The sequence below is a fragment of the Anopheles bellator genome, chromosome 2, assembly GCF_943735745.2.
Source record: "Anopheles bellator chromosome 2, idAnoBellAS_SP24_06.2, whole genome shotgun sequence".
Lineage (NCBI taxonomy): Eukaryota > Metazoa > Arthropoda > Insecta > Diptera > Culicidae > Anopheles > Anopheles bellator.
Window position 1 is genome coordinate 53,211,802 of NC_071286.1, and position 25,898 is coordinate 53,237,699.

The 25,898-nt window shown below is 48.6% G+C and overlaps 1 protein-coding gene across 1 annotated transcript; it reads right to left on the bottom strand.

Moving 5' to 3' along the window:
- Positions 1–156: 156 nt before the first annotated feature.
- On the bottom strand, positions 157–24,801 carry LOC131210630 (developmental protein eyes absent). Its single transcript, XM_058203907.1, has 7 exons — positions 24,721–24,801; positions 18,948–18,997; positions 1,662–3,153; positions 1,413–1,608; positions 1,044–1,158; positions 731–975; positions 157–659 (listed from the first exon to the last, which is right to left on the bottom strand). Exons 1-7 carry the CDS (start codon positions 24,799–24,801, stop codon positions 478–480), a joined length of 2,361 nt encoding a protein of 786 aa, XP_058059890.1. The 3' UTR covers positions 157–477.
- Positions 24,802–25,898: the final 1,097 nt, after the last annotated feature.

Consider the following 25,898-nt stretch of genomic DNA (forward strand, 5'->3'; position numbering starts at 1 on the left):
ATCAGTCGGGATCTGATCGGAATCATCCTGCCTGAATCTATCTTCGTCTCCTGACGGTTACGCCCGTTGCGTGTGTTTTAAATATTCACTACTTTGTTCGCTTGTTTGTTTTTTCCTGTTGAGTATCGGTTTTCGGTTTTGAGCATTTCGTTTTTTTCCCCATTTCGTTTTGCTTGATCCTGACAAATACGGCTTCCGGTGCGGGAAGCGAGTCCGTTGGGCGCTCGGCTATTTAATGAATTAAATCTATCAAAACTCCGTTACAAACGATAATAAATACTGGATGCATATCGTCGTCTGCCCTCTGCCAGGCGTTTGCCACGAGCCACGGGTAGGAAGTCAGGGTAGGACAGCTAGGACGCAGGGCGAAGGCCTGCCTGCCGGGGTGGGGGGAAAGGGGTGTCTTTTGGTTTTGCTTTTGGCATTCCGCGCATCCCGGAGCGGGGTGTGGGAGCTCCACCGAAGAGGGCAAAGTCTTCATAAGAAGCCCATCTCGAGGGCGGTGTTCAGGGACCGGATGTCGCTGTGGCCCGATATCCGCCAGAAGGGGAAGTTGAGGTTTTTGGCCGCACTCTCCTCGTCCTGCCCGTCGCCGACGACCACGTACGTGCTTTTGCGGCCGAACCTCGTCACAATCCGCTCGAAGCACTGCTCCTTAGCTACAAATTCAGCAGAGAACATGTGCCTCGTGAGCCACGTGGAGGGTTATTTCGCTGTCCCCCGTACTTACCGATTTTATTTGCACTATACACGTTCTCGACCGGGAACACCTGTCCCAGGCCGTAGAGCAGCAGCTTGGCCAGCGCCGGCACCAGCTGGGTGGTCGTCACCAGGACGTTGACGCAGTTCTCCCGTTGCGCGATCATATTCAGGCACTTCAGCGTGAGGCTGTGCCAGTTGTCCGTCTCCATTTCGATGTCCGATCGCACCTGGAGCCAGTGATCGCGCTTCTGGGGTCCCAGCAGCCCGCCAACACTGAGGAATACGAATAGGCGCGGTATGAGAGGACGGGTGGCCGGACGAGACGGCGCCCAAATGCTTACTTGTTCCGGTACGTGTTGTACGTGTCCTTAATTTTCCGATAGCGAAACGCCAGCTTTCGCATCCAGTCGACGCCACCGCGCACACCATTAGGAAGGCAAACATTAGGTGGAGCTCCTGTAGGGGAAGAGCACCGGGGGGGAAAAAAATGGGCATCACATTATTGCCACGTCCAAAATGATGACGATGATGATGATGGATGTCTGTGGCCCAAATTGTCGGCCCCGCGGCCCAGCTGTGGCCGTCAAATATTGACTTAGGATTCCGAGCCTCCGCCCTGCGAGGAGTGGCTGCCTTCGTTTCCTGTTCCGACGCGTCCACATACGACCACTTCGGCCACGGAAAACGGTCGGTCCAGTAATGATGTTTACCTTGCGGTGTGGCATTGTGGAACCCGTCGGCGGCAAAGTTGTAGTTGCTGAGATCCTGCCCATTGTCATCGGAAGCTACGTCGTCGATATGTATCTGGTCGCACTCCTCGAGGTCGTTGAAGAAGAAGTACGCGTCGGCCATGTTGAAGATCAGCTCTTCCATCCGGTACCCGAGCTGGACCTGATGGTCGCGGTTCTGTGGACAAAACATAGTAAGTCTCCAGAGGGACTGCCAGTGCGCTTGCTTACCTTGTTGTAGCGCCCTGCGTAGGATCCGGTCAGGAGGGAGTGGAAAATGACGAGCGTCTCGTCGAGGTCCCAGACGAAGATCCGCTCCGGGGACTTCTCACTGACGCCCGGTTCGCTGGTGGAGCTGCGCGTCGGACTTGGGTGTGCGTGTCGGCGACCCCGAGCCCTTCCGGACTTCCCGGTCGGTGTGGTCTTGTTGGCTGCGTTCCCCACGCTGCCCACGGAGCCGGCGCCACCCGGACCGGCACCGATCGCCGTCGGGGAGATGGAGATCGGTGACTGCGGCGAGTGCGAGTGGGCCAGCATGTTCGGTGTGGTGGCGTGCGCCTCGGAAGGACTCTCGGCCGAGAGACCGGCGGCCGAGACGTGGAAACCCGCCTGGCTGCCGCTGGACCCGGGCGAGCTGACGTACGGCGAGTAGCTGGCCGTGTTGGCGTAGTACGGGCTGTACTGGTCGTTGTAGTAACTGTAACCATCCTGCTGGCCGCTGGCCGCGAACTGCCCGAACGACGAGTTGTACCCGTACGAGGAGTAGAGTTGTGCGGAGTTGTTGTTGCCGGCGGCGGCCGCCGCCGCGTACGGCGACGCCAGATATGTGTTTGGCGAGGGGATTTTGGTCGAGGTGCGGGCCCCGTACGCCGAGGCGCCGTACGCGGACGAGTAGAACGCCGGCGTGTACTGCTGCATACTGTTGTAGTAGTTGTAGTAGTCGGACTTGTGGTCGTACACGTTCGACGCGGACGACCCGACGCCACCCTGCAGGGCGTCCAGGGCGGTGGCGGCGGCGGCGGCGGAGCCCGGGTTGGCACAGAACAGACCCGACCCGTCCAGGTGGGCCGCGGACGACCCGAGAGGTAGGTTGCTGGTGGCGGCCGCCAGAGTCGCGTCCAGTCCGGGGCTTCGCAGTTCCGACTTGACCGTGCCGTCGTTCAGCCAGTGCGACATCCCCAGCTCGGTGGACCCCCCGAGCGTGGAGGTGGCCCCGCTCGACGCCAGCCCCAAGCTCCCGCCCGAGCCTCCGACGGTCGCCAGGGACGTTAGCCCATCCACCAGACTGCCGGCGGATGAACCGGAGGCGCCTCCCGACGAACCGGAGGTTATCGTGGCAACACTGCCACTGCTACTGCCACTGCCTCCGCTGCTGTTCAAGCGGTTGGCCAACGATCCAGGGCTGGCCAGTAAACCGCTGGTGGCACCGCAGCCTCCACCACCTGTCGCGCTCGGTGGACCGTAGGACCCGAGTCCCGGCAGCCCGTTGTGGATTGTGGCGACCGATGGCGGTCCAGCGGAAGTCAGGGGTCGATAGGAGCTTCCCGTGCCGCCCAGACCGGTGACCGGCGAGTGGTTGAACAGGGTGTGTGTGGTGCTGCTACCCGCCGAGGACGACGACGCTGACGAAGTCGAGTAGTGAAACGGTGTGCCCAGAGCTAACGAAGGACTCGCTCCGAGGCCATCCAGCGCGGACACCGGTTCGCTCAGGTTGTTGTAGATCCTGTTGGAGTCGGGAAAGCGGCGTACAAAAAGTGTTACAAAATGAAGATAATGAGAATTCTTCTTCGTCGTAGCTGGTCTTGGTCTGGTTCAGGGAGTCTCTGGGAACCACAGGGAACGGCCGATCTCGCGTTCCGGTCGACGCAATTTCTCAATCTCACACGGGGCATACCAGGCCCTCTCTGTCCCCCTGGACTTGGTTTCTTGACCTTAGTTTCAGAATTTGGGCTTGGAACTTCGTCTTATTTTCGTCTATCTGCAGGACGAGATTCTCCGCCGCTTGCTCAATCCCATCAATGTCTTCAGCATAGGCCAGGATCTCGCTGGACTTGAAGTAGATTGTCCCTGAGGTCTCCACAATGTCCTTGAGGTTGTCACAATCCCTTGGTGGTAGCAAAAAGGATTGGAGAGCTTTCCATCCAGCTTCACCTGGCTTGTGATGTTGTTCATGATCATCCTAACAAGTCAAGGTCTTGGAATCGATGAAGAGGTGAGATGTGTGCTGTCTGTACTCAATCATCTTTTCCAGGATCTGCTGAAGATCTGATCAATGGTAGGCTTTCCTCTTCTGCATCCTCCCTGAGGGCTTAATGAGTATTAGGCCTATCTAAAGTGATGTTGGGACGCTCTTTTCCCATGTAAACACACTCGCTGTTGCTTCATTATTCAATCACAACAAGCCCAAGCGTGTCGTGTCCTCCAAAGAATAATAACCGACGAAAACACTCCGGTGGAATCCGGGTCCACGTACAGGTCTGACGTTGTTTGGCCCGTTTTTTCCCGAAATACTCCAATTTCTACCATTACTCATGCGGGAGTTTTCTTCGCCCCAAGAAAAAAAGGCGAAGCGCGTAAATCAAAATCCAATCCAACGTTCCACAACGGGGCCACGGGTGATTCATGGACGCCGCGGTTGTGGACCGTCTCTTCATTAACCCCTTGCAGCAGTACGTGCGTGCGGGTTCTTCTTCGAATTACCCGAGGCTTTTCCGAGGCGTGTGTAGAAAAAAGTGCGTCATTTTGTCTTGCCCATATTACGCTTCGGTTTCGGCGCGGCCCCGGCCCGGGTTTTTCTGTGATTTATGTGGGTCGACGTGTCGCGGCGAAAACAAAGCCCACCATCATCCTGCCAAGGCATTATGCGCAGCGCATGGTTCAGCCCGCAATGCCCGTCCTTCTGGACTGGATTGAACCACCGGTACGTGAATAAAAATGATAGGCAGCCATTACGCAGCCTCGAGACCCACATCATAGCGCCCGAAAAGCGGCCACCTGCACACAGCAGCAGCAGCGGTGTAGATCAGCTTCCTTCTAAGTGCTCGCTCGTGTTCCAAAAACCCGGCCACATACGCCACGCGGGGCGGTGTACACATTTTGTACACGTGGAGCAACATTAATTTTATTGTAATTTCACACTCTCTTCCTAATTATGACAACTCCAGCGTAGCGGGCGTTCGAGTTCGGGGGCCTCAGCTAGTGGGGCCAATGATCGGGATATGAGTTCTATTTATCAGCGTCGGCAGCGAATTTTTTATCGCATTTTTACGAAACGCTTCGCTAGTTTTAACAACACTTTTACGAAGGTGGTGTGGTTTTTTCTTGTCAGGTCTAACCCTATAAAATGAAACTTTTTCGAAGAAATTACATGTTTATTGGATTTAACATTAACATCGCTAGGTATCTCATCTCTTTGGTTAATCGAGGATACCACACCGAAAGAATTCGTCGTCTTTTGAAGCAAACCAATTAGTCAACAAAATTTTGACTTCTTCGTAGGAATCCTGAATCTGTTTTGCTATGTGTCCAGGCGCTATTTGTCATTGAGCTATGTTGCCGCGCCATCAACGCATGGTTCAAATTGATCATTTCTGTCAGTAGCGATCTGAAATAACGGTTACACCAGGTTTTAGGAGCTTGTGATATATCGCATCTTTCTGGTCCCACCAGAAAGTCCTTTCTTGGAGTCCTCCAACGCTCTTGGCTTGTTAAGTCAAATTCGCCATTTAGATATTTTTTAAACCGTTTAAAACACTGTGATATTTTTAAAACAAGCTTCGACAAGCAGTTGATGCGATTCTCTAGCAGTTTTCTTGGCCAGGTAGCAGAAAAGGAATGACCACCGCGAAACGTTATTCTCAGTCCCAAAAGGTGGTCCAACCTCTCCAAAGATAAGTTGCAAATAATTTTTTTTTTCGACATGAAATCATTGTCAAAAAAGCAAAATTTGGAGGATCAAATTGACAGCTAAGGCCATCTGTTTAAAAGTATCCTTTCATATGGATAGACCTAATAATTAATTGCTTACAAGTTTCTGCCTTACATGGCTACATGTTTCGGTTGCCATAACGACGAGACGCTAACCGAAATTTTAGCGAAAAGAATAGGGGACCATAGTAGGCACTAGAAAGCCCTTTTGCCTAGATACAGGCGTTTTGTTGTGCTCTCTAGTCGATCTGCGTCCAAAACTGATCCAAGATGGCCAGAAGTAGCTTGAAACTTTCCACAGACCAAAACTCGATTCGGGGATCATGCAAAGGGCAACAGCTTAAGCCAGTTTTATTGTTGATTCCTCCTTACTTTGGTTTGCCCAAAATTACAATTCAACGACAATTCAATTAAGTATTGGCAATTCTATTCCGTAATTCCCAACATTCTTCAGATAACGAGTGCTCAGCCGTCGGAATATCACCGTCAGCCTGAAGGATGTTCTCCTGTCACAAAACCGTACCGAATATCTAAAATTATGTTTGCAATTGCGACTGCCATTGGATTGGCCCAATAAACGATTGCCAACCGTTTTTAACAGCATTCATCCCGCTGGTTGGTTGGTTCTGTGTGTCCTCGATTTCGCGAAACGCAGAACAAAAGAGTTGGCGATCAAGGTCAAGGAGGCAAACCGTGTCCAATTTCTGCGCCATCACGATTATTGGCCGGGTGCATTTTTACAGCGACTTTCTAGCCACCCCACCGCCAAAAGGTTTGCTGAGTCGGGCCACAGGTACCGTTACCGGCCGCAATGGAACTCCAGCCCGGGGGACTCCCGGATCCCGGACTGGAGGGTAACATGATCTAAACAGCTTATACGCGTTCTCCTTCTTCCGGAGGCTAGCCGAACCGAGTGTCGTCCCGGTTCCGATGTGTTTCTCGCTAGAATTTGCTGGCGTTGGGAGGTGTGGCGGTGCCTCGACTGTCGGTCCAGACGCTCCCCGCCGACTGCTTGGTCAGCTTCTCGTATTTCTGAGCCGTAAAGCGCATCGATGCGCAAAAACACAAGCCCTCTGGTGGTGGCCCGTGTTGTGCCCGTGAAATAACTTTCTCAGACATGCACCGTCCCGATCCGGGACAGGAGCGTCCTGCGGTGGGTTAAGGTTAAGTCCAACCAACAACGGCACCGGGGAGCAATAGAGGAATTTGCTGACACATGCGCACACACGGGCGCACGCTGTCCTTCTCGGTGATCAAGTGCAATGGGACTCGCTCGTGACGGAGCGGGGGTACTATCCTTTTTGGATGGCACAGTGCGGCTGGTCCCGTTTTCGGTGCCCCGGTCTCCCTGAACTTGCACTTGCACTTGGAACTGCATTCGGCCCAGCTAACTATGCAGCGGTTAGCTCATGTTGGTCACTCTATTCCGTCGCCAACAGGAAGTTTTGCTGATCGGGCACTATTAATTGGAGACGGCGCAAAATCGACGACACTCGGTGGCCGGCGAGCATAATTTGATCCCCATTTTTTTTGTATCGCACAAGCGGCAGGAAAAAAAAAACGATCGCACCCAATTTTCCCGTTTTTCGGCAATGAATTTACCGAACAGTGGTATGTCGAAAGCAGAACGCACAAAAGAACGGGGTGGCAAAATTGTGGTGTCTTTTATTTAGTTTGCGCCAGCGTAAAGCTAAAGTGTGAGAAAATTTTTATGCTTCTCGTGCACCATTTTGTTTGGCCGGCCCCCGGAAAGCAAAACGAAAAAAAACATTATCAAAACGCGTGCGATCAAACTGCCGATGCTGGCACAACGTTTGTTGGCTGCCGGGGTCTTGGGATTGGTTCGACACCTATTTTGGTGTTTTTTGGTGGCTTAAATTTGGTGGCCCGAACAGACAGCTGAAGACAGAAAAGAAGGAAGTTGGTGGCGATGTGACAAAAACAGCGAAACCAGGATTTACTACGTGAATGGGCAGCCGGGAGAGCATGGCCCGAGCCCGAGCTGGGTGGTCCAGCATATGTTGGGGCGTTCCAAACTCTATTCATCTTCGTCTACGTCTAGCCAAACCAGCTCCGCCATGTAGGGAGTCCCCGATCTGAAATGAAGTGATCGCTGGCCTAGTGGGGATCCACTGGACCAAGAGCTCGGGGCTGGGCCGACTGGGCAGTGCGGTGACATCTGGTGTTATGGGAAATGAAGTGTTTCCGTTGGCGTTTAATTTTCTCCCTGATCCCACGGTCGTCCGTCCGATGGGTGGGTGTTATCATTGTTATGTCGTAGAGCTAGTCGCACCCCCAATAGTGTGGGGCCATGGGTGTAATCTAATCGCTGCGATCGTGTTTTCCCATTTGCTCTTCGAATTTGTTAACATTAATTCGCTAAGCATCGCCTGTCTTCGCAAAGGGATGCATCGCTCGATGAAAGACTCTGATAAATGGTGATACACTTTGGTCACTCACGAGCATAAGGCCATTCTTTATTGGCCTTGCTGATCGTGTTTTTTTTTGGTGGACCGTGACCTAGGAGAGTTATATTGATGAGCATTTCTAATATACGAAGATTGAACAATTAATACAGAATTTTTAAATTATTTAACTAATTGAAGTAAAAACGGAGAGTAAGTACGACTAGGCCGACAACAACGCAAAAGCATTAAAGATGTCACCGCGTGTAAATGAAATTAGTTTTACTATAAAAGCCGCAAAGCCACGTGAAAACGACGGGCTATCCATTCATGAGTGTAGTTCATGCTGAGGCCATAAACAGGAACTCCTGGAGTCTGCCGTTTGCTTTCCATACGTGGGTCGTATTCTTCCCGCACTCAACGATCATCAATCAGATTTTAACACCGACGGAAACCCACTTAATCAAAGTGTCATCAAATAAACTCGATTCAATTATCCACGAGACCCACGAAATCAATCGGTACAACATAATCACAGCCAGCACGTGCTGCCTATAAAACGCAAAGCTTTCGGTGGACCGATTACTAGCCGACGTTTCCGTTTTCCTGGGGCCTGTTGAACATAATAATCCCTTCTAATCCAATTGACCGAACATCTTTATGGGACCCCGGGCGTGTCCAGCGCGCTTCCGATACCACCAACGGAGGGTTGAAGAGTGCCATTAAAAGCTCACGCTCCGTTCAAATCACACCCGGACTGATTTATGAGCGTGATATGCTTTCTTATGCTCTGGCCGCGTCCGGCTCACTCGTCCGTTAGCGTTGTACATAGCCCCCAAACAGTGTGACAACGGCGATTCATTAGTGTCGTGGTCAGTGGTTCGTAAAAGTATTTTTACATATGTTTTGTGAGCATAAACATTAATGCGTCCAGCGGCGTGTGGAGAGAAATGTTTGGAAAATTTCAGATTCAGGACAAGCGATTGTTTCAATCATAATATGGCGACAAAACGAGTGTTTTATGTACGATCAACAGTCGTCACAGATGCACACAAAATGGAGCCCAGTGCTCGTTTCGAAAGCGATGATGCCGGTGGCAGTTGGGACATTTTTTTTCGTTGTATTCGATGATGAAAAATCGTGTCTTCCCTTCTGCAAAAAGGGCGCTTCGGAACGCTTGAGGCAACGAGGCCTCGGAAGAGTAATACGATCTTTATGCTGCTCCCCAACATCATCTTCATCGAATCGGCTTAGCAGCGATTTGTTGACACCGTCATCCCACGATGACAACCGATGTACGAGGGAAATCGATAGAAACATCTGAAATCTTGCGGCAAAACCAACCCGTAGCATATTGCATCCCTCCGAAAAGAGCAATGAATAATCGTTCGTAAACCTATTGTTCGGCGCTGAGTCTCCTGTTTCGGTGATTCGTTAGCACAATATTTTCCTCCCATTTCTTATACGTGTTTTCCCAAGGAAAACACCCACCTGATGGCACCCGCTTCTGTGTGGGTGTGTACAACGGCCGTGATTGGTGCGTATTTTCACCGAGTTTTTCCTACCGATTTGATTTTCTGTACGCATGATCGGGAACTCGCTTCGAATTGGAACATGCGTACTCTGAACCATCGGGAAGCAGCTTTTACGAACGATCGAAGGAAAAGCACCATTTATCGGTTTTCTGCACGTTATATGGTACAAGAAAAGCGATGGCATTTACGCGAATTGATTTTATATAATTTTATGGTTTTTAAAAGTTAGAGTTTGGAAGTATAAGTTCGTTGATTTAACAGATTTTGATATTCAATAGCTGACCTGGATTATTCAATTATTCGTTTACATGAATACAGAAAACATTTTCACAAGTAATACATGTTTAATGACAAATTTAGCTAGACTTACTTGATAGGGTTGAAATACAACTAAGTTATGTTCAGCAAAATGTGTAAAACTCAACATAAACAGTGTATAATTTGAACATACAGGGTGAGCAAATTAGCGTGCACTTTTTCATTTGGTTATAACACAAAAATGGCTTAATATTTTTCGATGCTTGAACTTTTATTTGAAAAGTTGATTCTTAACATTTTTTATGTAAAACATCTGTATACATAAATGTTAAGAATTAACCTTTCAAATAAAAGTTTAAACATCGAACAGCATTCAGCCGTTTTTGTTTACACGAAATATTACGACTCGTATTGGGCAATGGTTGGTCTGTCTCTATAAATCATTAGTTTTTAGAAAAAAAAACTTCATCTATGCATTTGATGTGAAATAATCTATCGCTTGTAACATATAAACAATGTTTTATACCTCAAATGGAGAGAAATAAAGTAAAATAAAAGTAAACATTCATTTTAGCTGTTTGTTGTAAAAATCCGTCAAACACATGCCTGCCAATAATAGAAGACAGAATTATAGAATTTGCTTTTTCTACAAACGATCGTGATCGTATTCGCAGGCCTCATCTCCTTTCAAATTAAATAAAAAACTATTTATGAAAAGCATGTTGTTTAAAGTGATTGGCTGGCATAAGTAATGGTTAAGCTTCATTGGACGAACATTGGATCTAATTTATGTTTGTAATTTCCGTCTCAATCCACAAAATGAACCTTCAAACTGGAAGATATACCTTACATAAGACAAGTAGAATGTTAAAAAAACTTCTTTTTTAAACTTCTCTTCAAACACAAAGCCGCTATACAATGATTGGTAACGCTATTGACGGCACGGACTACCATAAACCGAAACTGAACTATAAACCAAATAAAGAAAAAAACCAAACGATTCAGCTCTACAAACCAGGAAAGCGTTCAAACTTGAGGTTTTTTTCTCACTTATCGCTTTATTCCCAAAGGCGGCCTGTTTTATTCGATTCCGGAAAATTCCAACCATAAGGCTCAAGTAACATGTTGCATCGCCGGGCCGGCCGGCCGGCCGTCCTGGTGTATTTAAGTCTATTTTCGTCAGCCCGGCGGGCACATACCGGTCGGCCACATCACGTAACGCGCCCTACATACGCCAGCGATTCACAATACCGTCTCCTACCGGAACGTCGGCTAAAAAGTATCGAATTTAATATCCCTGCGTATCCCCCTCCCCCGTCTCGTCTGAAACTCCCTTGCACCGGTTCCGCGGATGGTTTATCGTGTCGCCGGCGGAAGAACCCCGGCCCGGCCCGGCCATAGAATAAAAATTGAGAAAAAACCATTCGAATGCAACTCTGGGTGCATACGGTGGCTGAGCGGAAGTGCTAGGAAGTGAGGCATCACAATGCAATCGTGTTGACAACAAGAGCGGAGATAGATTGGTCCGGAAGGACTTGATGGCCTCCCTCCCTCCCCCATTAGGTGGGTGGATGATTAGAGAGTGTGCCGTTATTTATAGCGGCCGCCTTGAAATGCGTGACGCAAAAGGCCCGCAGCAGCAGTATGAGTTACATAATAATCGCATCGCTGAGCGCGGTTGATGGGACGCAATTAAAATGCTGACACTTCTGAGCCTCGCGGGTCAGACGAAATGATCGATGCGTACATTCTGTACATTACTTTACAGGAAGCCAATCCATATCCTTTCCATTTGACGAACACTTATTTCTAAATAGTTTAAGAATTGTTTGCGTCCAGCATCCCAGCGCTTAAATGCTGAATTCTTACTCCAGAACGGATTTGTTTATGCTTCAACGGGTAAAGAGCCGCTTGAACGGTTTTACGATCGGGGGCCCCACTTAATGTGTGTCTCGAGCTCACAATTCACGGGTGACTTGGAATGTAATCCGAAACAAACCCAAACAAAAGTCGGAAGCCGAATGTTTATGGGCGACCGGCTACGTAGCGCCCATGCAGGCTAGCAGGTGGACGATCGTTGACGTTAACTGCTACTGTGTCCATCAAAAAATGGTTTGTAGAAGCATCATAATCGGGCAAAAGGCTTCCATCCCAGGAGTATGTAGGCGCCCTGCTTGCAGCGCATTAGTTTTATAACAGACATTTGCTCACAACAGGCACAACAGCAAATTGCGTGTCGGTTCCATCCACAACTTCCATCCCGTCCCGAAGTCCGCAGATTGAAGGAATACTTTCGAACCACGTGCGGCACATTTTTAGAATACCAGTTTTAGCGAACCACTCTCGAAAAGGGCCTTGTCTTAGGTTTTTTTGCTTCTTCGATGGTTTCTCTGGCCCAAAATCCTCGCCGGAACGGAACGAGAAACAAATGGAGTTAATGCTGCTGCTGCCTCTGCCGCTGATGATGATGATGATGATGTTGGTGATGATGTGTTTGCATTTTTTATGTGTGTTCCTAAATAAAGACAGCTGGAACTGGCAGGACTGCCGACGGGTCGGCTTCGAAAGATGCTGCCTTCGCAAAATGGCTCGCCCGTCCGGCTAACGGTAGAGACGAGAAAGAAAACAAGCATTTCCACACGGGATGGATAAAGTCTAGCCTCTAGCCAGCCGCCCGAACGGAACGCTCCTTCAAACGCGGCCAAAGTAAGCTGTAAAATGCTACACGCCGCCAGGGTGTTAGCCTTTCTCGGTTGCCGAGATTAGCCCGAAAAAGCCACTTGTTTCTTGTCCCTGTGCGGTACTTGCCCACGCCCAAGAGCCCATTTGTGCAACACATGGTGGCTTAGCCCAGGGGTTAGCTGGTTGTTTCTTTTACGATTTCCTGCGAATGTCCTGCCGGGACGAGGGTCCTTCGTGAAACGCGCAGCATCCCGAGCATGCGTGTCCACCGATCGCGCAAAGTGGTCCGAAGTGATAAAATGTGTGTCTTCTCCACTTTTCGGTCGCTCCCAATCATCCTTGCGAGAAGCGCTACACCGCAAGCATCCCAAGGGCCGGGCTGCGCATGTGCGTATTCGGCATGAAGTGGAAAAATGCGTCCGAAACCCGACGGAGAATGGTGATTTATGTCGGGCCCTAGCAATTATCCACACTTTTGAAGTGATTTAACGGGGCTTAAATTTGTTCTGCACGAGGAACGGTTCGTGTCGGCGGCGCAACATGTGCGCGAGTGCCTCACACGAAGGACGATCGGACAGGGGCAGGTTCAGCATATTCCGATGCTTATGCTTATGCAATCTACTATAGACTGTTTCATTATGTCTAAGCACGATTTCGACAGATCACTACTCACTTCACATGACGTTTAAAGCGTCTCTTTCGACAGATTCTTTTAGTATACACTTTAACATAAAAAGTGGTGTATCGGTGATCTTAACTTTTGTGAAAATGCGAAGCATTTCTGCAGAGGAGCGCAAACAGATTGTGCACAAATGGTGCACTATTCCCAACATTTGACTGAGTCTGTTGGCAAAACAGGCAAATTCGGACAAAATGTTGGACCAAAAAGTCATGCGTGTTTAAGCCTGCAAGAAAAGTGCCTCCGTCCAAGATCTGGCTTGGGAAAGGTGGGATCAACTGTGAGTAACGTCCATCGTGCCAAAATAAGATTAGGTCTGAAGACATACAAGAAGCAGAAAAAACCGAAACGGAGTGCAAAACAAGCTGCATTCGTAAAATCAAGAGCCCGTAAATTGTATGTTACATGTAAATTGTATAAAACATGTAAAGCTAACCAACACCATTGAAATGTTCACCAAAGATTGGAAGAAAGTGTCCAACATGATCGGAAATCGGTCTATAAAGAAGCTAACGCGTAATGTTCGTTCAAAACTTCGATCATTGCCATACGGTTAACAGGAATGTAGATTTGTAAAAAAGCACTGTTAAATAAGATAACAGCGCGTAAAAAACGGGAATAAAAAAGGAGTTTACTTCTAATTTGAATTTTTGGCGCTCACTCAAAATCGTGCTTAGACATAATGAAACAGTCTAATGTCTATAATACAGCAAATCTCGATTTGGTTGTATGCATTAAATGTTGGTAGCGACACTCTGTTGTTAATATTTGTCTCTTGTTAGGATTTATTTAAGATATCGTGTTCCAAAAATCGCTATTCAGTGATTGATCTGTTCTGGTCTGATACAAAGGGCTGCAAGGGAGCTGAATTGATAAACATATGATCAGCCCACCGAATGAAGTTGAGGGGATATTTTACTCAAAACTTCTGTGAAATATTTCATAAAACGAAACATCGAGCCGTATTTGTGGCACAAAATTACCCAGATATTCGTCACAGGGTCAAGGGGTCGCGCATTTTTTTCGGGACCCCCGTGATATGATGGATGGTTTCAGCATGTTTGCCAGGCCCGCTAATTGTTACGTTTGTCTCGCCGGTTGATGGCGACAATCTGCATGGTTAGGAATTTTTCACTCACATTCACCCCACTAACCGCGAAATGTGGGATTGAGAAGGCGTGCTGGCCTAATTACCCCGCAGACCATAAAATCCGTATCCTTAACCGCCACTTCTTCGCATCCGCTTTTTTATGACGGCCCGTTGGTGGCGTTAGCAAAGGGCGGCGTGCAGATGTACGAATTGATGCGGCTTGTAATTGAGGCCTGGCTAATTGGTGACGCTGCTCCAGATATGCTCTCTGTGCCCTGTCAACACCAGCACCATTAATCACGCCAAGTGATGCAGGCAGCAGAAACCATTAACACACCAGCGCTACAATAGCAGCATCAGCATTGGGGCACAAAAGTGACCCATTAAAGTTCAAATGTAATTTACGCATTTTAATACAAAAATAACGCGATACAATCCGTTCAGGGCGTTGGTTAAAATAAGCATCGTTATTTTCTCCACTTAATGCTCAGCGAGCGTGGCGCGCGGGGCCGTTTTGGTGCGAAACATTATCTTTAGGGTCCCGATGCCCTGTTTTTGGGCATCGTTGAGATAGCCTTTCCAAAAGAGAAGAAAAAAAAAATGTTATGCTCACAGCAGCATCATCAGCAGCATCGACAGCAAACTAGTCAATTCGAAAAACCAATAAAGTATCGTCGAATTGGGGACCCTTTCCTGATGTGGCTGGCGTACGGTGTTGGTGTGAATTTAATTTCGTCCCATTTCACCGTGGCACCGTGTGGACCACCCACTGCACTATGTTCCCCGCCCCGGTCCATTATACTCTCCCGTTACACCCATCACCCCGCTCATCGGGAACAGCCCGCGCGCGTGGCCCACTGTGGCCGGTGTGCTAGGCTTGTGCTCCTTGCGCGTCCAGGCGCCGTCCGGACCTTATCCTCCCGAAGAACGAGCGAGACAGAGTGATAGGGAGAAGCGGCGCTCCTCAAGCGCTACGCTACGGGGCTTCGCGGTATCTCCTTCCCGGGCGAATGTCTTAAATCATAATCTTTATCTTCATCATCAGGGTGTCTTTTCCTGCGTATATCTTATTTTTTACTCTTCCTCACGGCTTGGGGCTTTCTTCACGGGAAGGTTCCTTTGTTTTGGAATTCGCGCCCGGACCGCGTCCGCCAGGGGTCCGTCCGTTTCCATTAGACTCGCGTGTCCACCCGAAAGTCCAACCCGGTGTGGTCCCGGCCGGCACCATTCTCGGCTTTTCCCTGCTCCACCCGAGGAGAGGACGGGGACTTGTGTGGACTGTTTCATATCTCTGTCACACTAATTCATACCGACATCAATATCGTTTCTTACAAATTGTCGTCAATTTATTGACGAACGAACGGAAACAGGAAACCTCATCGGAGCGCGCGAAATCGCACTGCGGGCACCTAGGGCACCTCGTAATAAATCGTACATAATTTAGATGTTGAATCGTTGTTCCGTTCTGTCCGCCCCGTTGCTGGAACGGAGAGGCGAAGGAAGCTATCAACGTTTTTGGAACGCGCCCAAGTGGCTGTAGTGAGTGGGTTGTGATAAGCACGAACTTCCCGAAATCAGCGACTGTGGAATACTAGGCTGTTCAATAAGTTCGAATGGTCGATAAGAAAAACACATTTTTATGGTTTGAAATACACTCCATCATTCAGTATGGCCTTCCTGAACATCAATACACTTGTTCCAAGGAGATTCCAATTTGAGAATTCCATCCCTGAAGTGAGATTCTGGGAGGTCATCAAAATACCACCCTGCTGTGACGTGATCATTTGACGAAAAACGCTTTCCACGCATGATTTTTTTAGGTTTAAAAACAGGTGGAAGTCGCTAGGGGCCAAATCTAATGAATAGGGTGGATACTCCAACAATTCGAAGCTTAATTCTTGGATTTTTGCCATTTTCTAAATACTCTTGTGACTTGGCGCATTGTTCCATTTTTTGCGAATACGGCACCCATTTTGCAAACAGCTTTCCCGATCCCAAAACTTAATTCAAAATATTAGTTGTACTGCTAAATGAGATGGCTAGGCTTTACATTCAATCTTTTTCAGTGGTTCGATGATTTTCCAATACGGCATCCTGTACTTTTGCTACGTAAAAAATACTGTGACATGTAGATACTAAATGGCTTGTAAAAAATAAGTAAGTAACCGAAATGAAACTTCATATACGTTCATTTGAAGAGTGTATCAATATAACAAAAAAGAATCTGGCTCGTAGCAGCGCTCTCTGTTACCGACCATACGAACTTATTAAACACCACAGTTGAATTGTCAAGATCTTCGTAGAACCTAGAAAATTGGTGGCCCAAGTAGAATGGATCGATAGTTGTTTGCGTGGCGCCCGAAAGGCGCCGAAAGGAACTCAGCCCCCAAGAAACTATTTAATAAACCGGTTGCTACGTCTAGAACGGTGCTAGGTTTAACCGGTAGCCATCAGGCGGCATTAATAGTAATAATCTAATTAGATGAAAACCTGCAGTCCATCAAACTGTCCCCCATTTGGCGTCCGCCTTTCCTTGGGGCTCGGTCTCGTCGGGATCTTCAATAAACCACTGCAAATTCGGTTCGAGCGCGCTGTGGTTGCTGCTCGGAAGACAGACGGTGTCGCGCGGAGTTTGCTTTAATCTCCTGATGATCTGACAGGCTCGGAGATTGCTGGAGATTGCGAAGCTGTCACATGCCGTGTTCGACATGGCATGGCTGCAGCCAAAATCGGGATTCGCGTTGCGTTTAGTGTGTTTGACGTAATTTTAAGTTCTTTTATTCCTACAACTAGAAATAATTCATTTCTATTCCAGCTAAACATGGATGGATGAAAAGGTATCCCTTTCAGGAACTGAAAGCTTGGGAAGGGACCCGGTCATAAATCGGACAAATAATTGGGCTGTAGCGATGCAACGATCCACGCTACCCCGGAGTGGCACGGAAAATTCCATTCCGATGACTAACGCCCCATTTCGACACTTTCGGTTCCTGCTGGGTTTCGGCTGGCCGGCTGGCACCTCCGGATCGATCAACGCGACACCCGACCGCGGATCGCGCCGTTAATCGATAATCGATCGCCGAATAGATCGATCGTCCGAAGCGAATGAAGTCAGTGGCTGCGGAAACGACAGCCCGGCCTCGGCGCTCGGAATCTTCGCGGCCATCTAAATATTTAACCCATTCCGAGATACTTTATCGCACGGTCCGGGGTCCCCCGGATGGCGGCCGTCGCCGGTGGGGCCAACCGTCGTCGTCCATCTGCATACAGATGAGCTTCCCATTGACCAGCTCGTTTCAGACGCTCTTGTCAACGACCCATTGTCACAGCTTGGTTGTTTGTTTTATTTCGGGCTTTTTATACACCTCCTGGTCCGAATCTGCGCGCCATTGGACCATGGTCCTTGCGACGACGACCACTGCACAGCGGCTATCGGGCTTCGATTAGGTTATGTTTTATTCATAGAGAGCCGTTCCCGTACTGTGCGAAGATTTGCCGTTGTCGTGCGGTATGGGAAAACTAGATTTTCATCCTGTGACGTCGCCGTCAGCAAACGGTGAGCATCATAAATTTAATCTGACCTTCGTCGTTGCTGTAGCAAATCGCTTGGTCAAAGCAAGCGATTCGTGGTCGATTTTACGGCCCGTCGATAATTTGTTGCCATTTGTGGTGAAAAGTGTGTTTGTTTAACGTTTGCAGCGTTATTACGGTGAGTTCTGCTTGAAATTCTTCTATGTCGTCTAAAAATACGACATCTTCATGATCGTCAATTCAATTCCACGCCCGGTCACAAGTTTTTCAAAATTTTGTCATGTTTTGTGAAGGTTATTTATGCAACTGCCGCGACAGCTTGAGATCGGTTTCCATGGCCCTTCCCGGACAGTAAATCAAAACTCGCAAAAAAGTACCGAGTACCTCGAGAATGACGTGATTTTTATGAGTAGTAAAATAAAAGTCTGCCGTGCAAATGTGATATGGCGTAAAAATCGATGAAACGGTATATCTGATGTAATAAAAAAAGGCCGGACAGTGAAACAGTCAAAAGTATTTTATAGCCCAGACGTAAGTTGGACCGTCTTGGACAAAGGCTCTGCTTTATGTCAACAAGTTTTTCAAGTTTCCTCTTTGGGTTTCTGTTGAAAGTAATGAGAAGGCGTACTTGAAATGAAGTTGCCAGATACATTTGACAGACTGGTGGCGTTGATCATGAAGCGTACTCTAATCTTCGGTTCCAGCTTCAGAACCTTCCAGCCTTTATTTCAGCAGAGCCTCTGAGAAACCTGAATTTTGAACCAACTCCAAATTGTACTTCAATTTTTTTACAACCAATTGTGCCAATTGTCTATGTTCATCTTCTACGAACATGTGTGCATTACTTATCAGCATTTCCCTTGTATGCTCCTAATATTTTGCCGACGTTGACCGACTGACTTCAAACAACCCGTTGCCGGAGTGCATATAAGCGAAAGCGGAGTCGTTTTTATTGGCAACGTTGCCACATTCATCAATAGCACCAGCGCCGCACGAGATTTAACTGCATTGCCAGTGACTGTGGCTGACGGTTGACGGATGCCTCTTGAATCATGAAACTGTAGCCCCAACCGTACGCGAATCGCAAATAATACGGCCCATTAATCCTGTCCACCGCGCCCAAACCCGCTAGTTGTAAAATTGTTTCGCACTTCTTACGATTCGACCCGGGACCGATCCGTTTACGGCTTCAACCGGCTTTACGGTCGGCCCCGTGGTACGATCGTTGTCAGCGGCCAAACATCATAATAAGCGTGTAAAGTCCGCCAGTTTAGGTCGGGCCCGAAGGCAAAACATCATAAAATCCGAGGATAGTGCGCACCATTTACGAGAGCTCCACAAGTGGACGCCGGAGACCTGGGTAGTAGTCGTAGTAGTATTACCACAGTTAGTAGCGCCAGGAGTACTTACCGGCTGCGTTCCGTCGTGTCGGTGGGTCCTTCGGTGCGTGATCGTTTACCCTGCGTGGGGAGTAGAAAGGGTAGAGCGGGGAATTAATGCACAATTTGAGGGAAATTTTGTGCCGGCCACGGGCGTGTGAAAACTCACTACAAACATGTAAATCAAAACGGGGAAAGCAGGAAGGAAATTACCCGGTCACCGGGAGAATGGTCGCAATATTTACATACAACACCGCGCGACGACTACTTAGCAGAGGGCGGTGATTTATCGGAGCTTGGCCCGCAATGTCGGTGAGCTCGTAACTTATTTCCCCGCGCGATCCGACTTCAAGCGAACCCACCGAGATTTCCCACCGAATTTCCCACCGAATGTGGGAGGCTCCTGTGAAGGGGCTCTGACGAAACCGATCCGGATGCCCGATGGTGCGGGGGTCGTAAACGTTAAACGGGAACAAATTATTTAAACACTTCCCAAAAGCAACGATAAGATTCCATTGCCGGTCCCGGTGAGGGTTTGTGAGATTCTGTGGAACAAGCAGCCAAACGAACAAGAAGTACAGCAGAATTCGAGAAGCACCGGGCAGCGAAAGACGGCGACGGATGATGGCCTAAAGGCGCATAAAGAAAGCGAACGGGCCGGAGAGAACCGGCGGAACCAGAACGGAGGGGACAAACCGCTTAGCAGCCGAGGGTTTCCCTCGTTTTCTTCGAACCTCTGGCCTGGCGAGAGGCTCGGGCTCTGGTGCATCGTATTTTATATGCGATCGCCGAGCCTCACGCGCCCGGGGAAGATTCACTTGACAGATTTAAGGGCCTCCTTGTGCTGCGCTCCGTCGTGGCACGCCACCCGCGGGCCGCGGCACAGTGTGCCAGATGAGCATTTTCTAGCCCGCTTTTCCTCGAGCCCGGGTCCGGGACGCCAGTCAGGGTGATAAAAAATCGAACCAAAACTCATAAACATAAAAAGGCGACAACTGATGGGTGTCAACAGGACGCGCGTCGTCAGTGAGCGAAATGAATAAGGAAAGGCAAGATTGGACCGTGGCCCGAAAATGCTGCGGCCTCCGACGATGGATGCCCGCGATGCAGATGCTGCCCAATCGGTTAGCGTTTTTATGGAGCGTCGGTCGAAGAGTTAATCGATTTTCTATTCGGTTTGTGGCACTCTTTCAGCAGTAACTTTTTGTTAACTGCCGCACAATTATTGTTCCATCGAAACGCTTTGAAAACTAATTAGAAAGCATCTGCTCGGAAAGGTCGAGTGAGCTCAAGGTTCGTCAAAAGGCTGTGAGCTGTTTGATATTAAAATTTATCGAACACTGATTGTGTTTCATTCAATGCGATTTTCCGTACATGGTTTCGATTATTGATGAATTCGCTTCGGCTGACTTAGCGAGCGATCATTTTTTACTTGAGTTGGAATAAGCATTCAAATTTTATTTTTTTAGGAATAGGAAGAAATTCTATAATAAATTATCAAAGCTAATGCCTCTATCTGAATTGACGGAATCAAGACTTAGAAGTTCCCTCGCATGTTCCGTTGGCAAGGAAAAGGACATTAAATAAGCCGTTATTTGAGACGCCATTAGTAATAAGCGAGGGGTAATGTAATATTGAACAGACCTACATCAGCCATGATGCCAGTCACATAGCAGAAGTAGTCGCAAAAGGGACAGTCTACTGGGTTGATCAATAAGTTTTGCGGTTCCATACCAAAGGGTGCTGCTGCTAGGCTAAATTAGTTTTGTTATGTTTGGTACATTCTTCATAAGTGAAGTTTCATTCCAATCCGGCAATTCAGTATTTGTATCGACGTGCCACAGTATGTTTTACAATGCAAAAAATCAAGTATCGTACAGTGATTGTTTAATTTTAATTTTTGGAAGGTTTTTATGAACGAATGTTGAATGTACATAAGGCCTCTTTGCCTTTAGTTAGTATAGTAAAATGATGGGTTGCCGAATTTAGACGTGGTTACAATCCTTTGCGTAAACCTATCCACGTTAAGAAAGTCCAGAACCTGCAACGATTTCTATTAATATGTGAAAACCAAAAAATTTGAAAACCAAAAGAATCAAATTTTTGAAAAATTCGAAAGGGATCTTGTTTGTGGAACCGTCTGTTAAAGATCATCGATATGTTGGATCTGTTTGATAGATGAGTTTGATGAGTGAGTCAATTTACTTTCACCCCTATGGTATCTGCCAGCGATTATGGGGCAATGCTCTTTTTTTATCAAACTATTTTTATTTTATCAACATTTTCAAAGAAGGTTCACTTGTCGGTCCTACCCTGAGCACACCAGTTTTTGTGTCGATCAGAGCTGCGGAATGCGAAAAATTGCGCATTATCAATTTATTTATAGAATATTAGTCATTGGCTTAACATTCTACTTCAGAAGGTGACGAACCAACCCTTGACTTTCTCTGCATTTGCTTCATCCGGCCGACTTTCAACACTCATTATCAGCTGCTGGCTCCCGGATTTGGCTTCTCGGAACCGGCGTCCGGGACCAATAAAATCCAGCTCATTTACCAGTAGCCCCGGGATTGGGGCCCAACCTGCGACATGATGGCTCACGTCTGCCGGCTGACCGTTGCTTGTTCACTGATTTGTAACATTGGCTTGGTGTTTTTTTAACCCTCTTCTCAACACATTCGATTCGCTGCTTCGAAGTAGACCGTAAATAAACGCTAATAAATAATATCTATAAAAACCACATTAACCCGGGCGGGGTGAAGAATTATGTTGTTGTTGTTGGGTTCGGGCTTTATTGGCAACACTAACACACCCGTCCACACATCGGACGGAGCGAACGGGCTGCGGGTTATGTTTATTTTATGAACCGTTGAACCGTCCGAACATTCTTATCCCACCACAGCCCAATCTGGGGACGCCACAAAAGTGCCACCGTTTCGGTCGAGTTCGATTTTCGCGAGGCCAAAAAAATCAATAATCGATCGCAAATCGCGGGGCTCAAAATGTTTATGGCGAGCGTTGGCTGGCTGACGGAATCTGAAGAAGCTCGCGTATCGATTTCGAGCTGGTGGCCGGGCATGCCGAAAATTCGTTCGCCAATTTTCGTTCGTGTTTACAAATATCGGCCACGACGCGATTCGTAATCGTTGGATGGCGGAGGAGAAAGCGATACAACGGGCCACGGGTCCGGTGATATATGGCCAACATAATCATCTGCGATGGTAGAGAGCAGCAGCGGAGACTCGCACTCGGATGGGTGCACGTAAACGGGTATCGGTATGGCCCCAGAGCGTGCCGTGCAGAACGCAGAACCCATTAAGCAGCAGTTTTGCACCGGACAAGCAGCAAGACAAACGATCGAACGAGCAGCCTATGTGTACCTTGAGGTGTTTCGGAGCATAAAATGTACACCTCCAAATGGGGATCGGGGAGAGCTCCGAGTACCGGGTCATTGTTGCTTGTATGTTTCTTGTTTATTTGTTGGTCCACTCCGAGCGCTCGGTGCTGTTTCCGAACGGGGACAAACATTTATCACGCCTAAAACATGTGTCCCCGGATTTCACCCGTAACCCCACACGAATATGTTTGTGTGGCACGAGATATTGCAATATTCGTCCCGTCCCCCCCCGAAGGAACGATCCTCTCGCTAAAGCCCGGTGCCGTGTCAAGTGGCCTACGTTTGCACTCCAATGGCACACGTTAGTAAACGGTCTCCAGGACCGACCGGAGCGGACGCCAGGGTGCTCCAGCCGTCAGCAAGTCTGGCTCTGCTGGCCCCACCGGGGACGAAGGGACTTCTAATAAATCTACTTGATAAGTGACAAAAAGCCGTATAAAATATTAGGCGAAAGATTTTCCAAGAATTTCTTCGAAGAAACCTTCGCGTTATCGCACCGTTGCCGGTCTCCCAAATATCGTCACAGATGCGATCAAACCAGTCCCCACGACACGATCCGACGATCCAGCCTCCACCGCGGTGGATGATGATCGTTATGCTGGGTGAGCCGCCAGCCAGCCAACCGGCCGGCAGCGGGCAGCGGCAGCTTATCGAATGATGAGTTTGTAGCACTAAGTGGGCCGTTCAGCCGCGAGGAGCCGGTGCCGTGGCCGAGCATAATTTAAAACATAATTAATTTTATATTATTCTTTAATTCGTCTTCCTCGAAGGGGTCTGTCCTGGCTCGGCTCCGGAACGTCGGTTTGTTTTGATTTAATTCATCATGTGTCAGCAGCAGCCGAGGGCCTCAGCCTCAGACATCCCGGGTGACAACTTTACATTGCTGCGCTTTTCGTGACATCGGACCACGCACGTTGGCCGTTGGGTTTTCATTTGACCCAACGGCGCGTGCGCGTGAGGATTTGATTTATATATGTTTTGTGATGTTTCTTACTTGTTTATCTATTTTGGTATGTTCAATTGGCTGAGAGCACCTAAATTTAACCATCGTCGAAACTGAACAACCAACGATTTGCGTAAAGTTTCGAATTTTCCGAACCAGCTATGGTATTTCCGAATATTTCAAAAAATCTCGCGTTACAATACCGATACCGTTTACTTCGATCGTATGATTCAGCATGCGCCAGCAGAGACGGCCGGCGGACCCCGACTGAAGGGGACAAATTATTCGATGCTGCACATTAGTGAGGAAAAGGCCGAAAAAAGGCCGGACACGCGCAAGATGCGGGAAACGGACACGATGACGACGACGACGGCGGCGAGGCCCGCACCAGGAATCCCACGGGGTTGAATGATCATGGTAAATTAAATTAATAAACAAAAAGACACAACATTAACACGGCATATTTTAGCAGCAGCAGCAGCAGCAACGTATGCCAGGCCGGGGAGATATCCGCGAGATCTCCACCGGGTCCCGTGGCTCCACGGTGGTGGTACTGCTGCGAGTGCGATACGCCAGCCACGAGATGAGATAGAGATAGCAGCCCAGGAACGAACGTAAGAATGGAAGATATATGGCAACGAAGCTGGGAACCGAGCGAGCGACTGAAAGAATGAGAAATGATCGGACAAATAAAATTTGAAAAATAACCATAAACCAATGTGGTCACCGTGTGCAGACGACCGACGGGGGGAACGAAGCCGAATTGTGCGTCAGGCAACGGAACCATCATACAAGCACCTTACAGGCTCTGCTAGCTCCACAGCTCCGAAAACCAATAGTATGTGTGCAAAGATGCGATTACTTTCCGTTGGCAGTAAAAATATGGCAGCTTGGCAGCGGTATTCACGCACTACTCAAACTGCAGAAGGTCCTTCGCTAGCCAGCAGGCCCAATGGAACCGCATAGTGCTGCTGCACAGCTTCCAAACCGGGCGTCGGAACAGGCGTCTCGCACGGGGACTGCGGTAAATAATTTGTACCTTTAAACAGTCGTAAACCCGAAACAAATTTATGGCTCTCCGTCGCGCCCTCAGTCGGTGGCGGCGGCAGAAGAACGGGGAACATGGGACGACATAAAATTTTCATAGACACACGGCAGCATCGCGCCTAATCGATCGATAAGATACCGTGGCCACGGTTGGGGAGGACTCGAACGTGGGGAAACATAGGGAAGGAAAGGCAGATCGAAAGTGACGATATTACGGCTACAGCAACAGGACCCCGTGATTATGTTAAGCAGTATTAGTTTTGGTTCGCATGCGTTCGCTATTCGTGTTAATAAAAGAACCCAACCGCCCGAAAAACCGATCTAAGCTAAGCTGTCACCTTTTATTTTCGAATTTGTGTATGTTTTTTTTGTGGCCCGGCCTCTATAACGGGTCTATAACGGGGTTTATGGGTGTACCTTTGGTTCTATCTCTATCATTTTATCAATGATGGAGATCCGTGGGGCAGATATATAGCTACAAGGCATTAGTGTCACCATTTCATACGATTTTCACATTCAAAGCTAGGCACGCACGCACGCGAGGAAAAACACACCGTAGCACTCCGTGTCACTAGAGGTCCGGGCGCGCCTTGGACACCTGACCTGACGCAAACACTCACGTCGCGCACGCCGCGTGCACTTTCACCGCGCGATCTCACCGGCTTCAAGGGGACTAGAAGAAATTTCCGATCGTAAAACGCACACACCACACGCACGTCACGCACGGTCTCCGGCGATGGCCAATTTAGCCCGCCTGTGTCCTGTTGTTTCGATTAATGTTGGTTCTGGGAGGTTGCTCCTCGGGGAGCGGGAGATCGGGCGACCCGGCGACGCCTCATTGGTTGCACTTCAAACGACGTCCATCCAGGCGGACACACGCAAGGGTTCACTATTTGAAGTCAACTACCCGTGGAGCTACTGGCGGCGGAGTTCAGGTGCGACGATCGAGTGATCTGACTCCGTCCGGGGGAATCCTAGAAAGAATCGGGCACGGGCATTCGAGTGTGAGTTTCTGGGCATTTGTTCTTCCGTTCACTTTTTGGCTACGTCCAAGATCTTTCCCCGAGACAGGCTCTAGTTCTGCGGCTTTTATGTCCCCATCGGGAGAGCGGTCCGTCGAGGTGGTCTATCATGTTTCGCATACAGCTCATAATTCCTCTTTCGAGAAAGAGCGAGGTCCACCAACGTCGCCGAAGGTGCTGACCATATTTCATCCACAATTTATGATCGCGATGAGCGCGTTCTCACAGTGCCTTGTGTGATGCTCGGGGAGTTCGGGGAGCCGGCAACATTCAGTCGAGGAAGTCGAGATCATCAAACACACGGGGCTGGACGGGCTGGTTGGGTGGTTGGGTTGGGCAACGGAAGCGCCGATGAGGTGGTCCACGGAAGCAGCACAAATCGCAAATGCGCAGTTCCGGCCTCGGAAGTCAGCGCTTCCGGAGGCAGCACTCAAAAGACTGCCTTCTCGCCTTACACCGTGGAGAGTTTATTAAATTTAAATTGCAAAAGAAACTTGGGTTTGGCCACTAATCCAGGCCAACACTTCCACGTTGCGTTGCCATAGAAAAGGAACCGGGCTGGCTCGGGTCCGA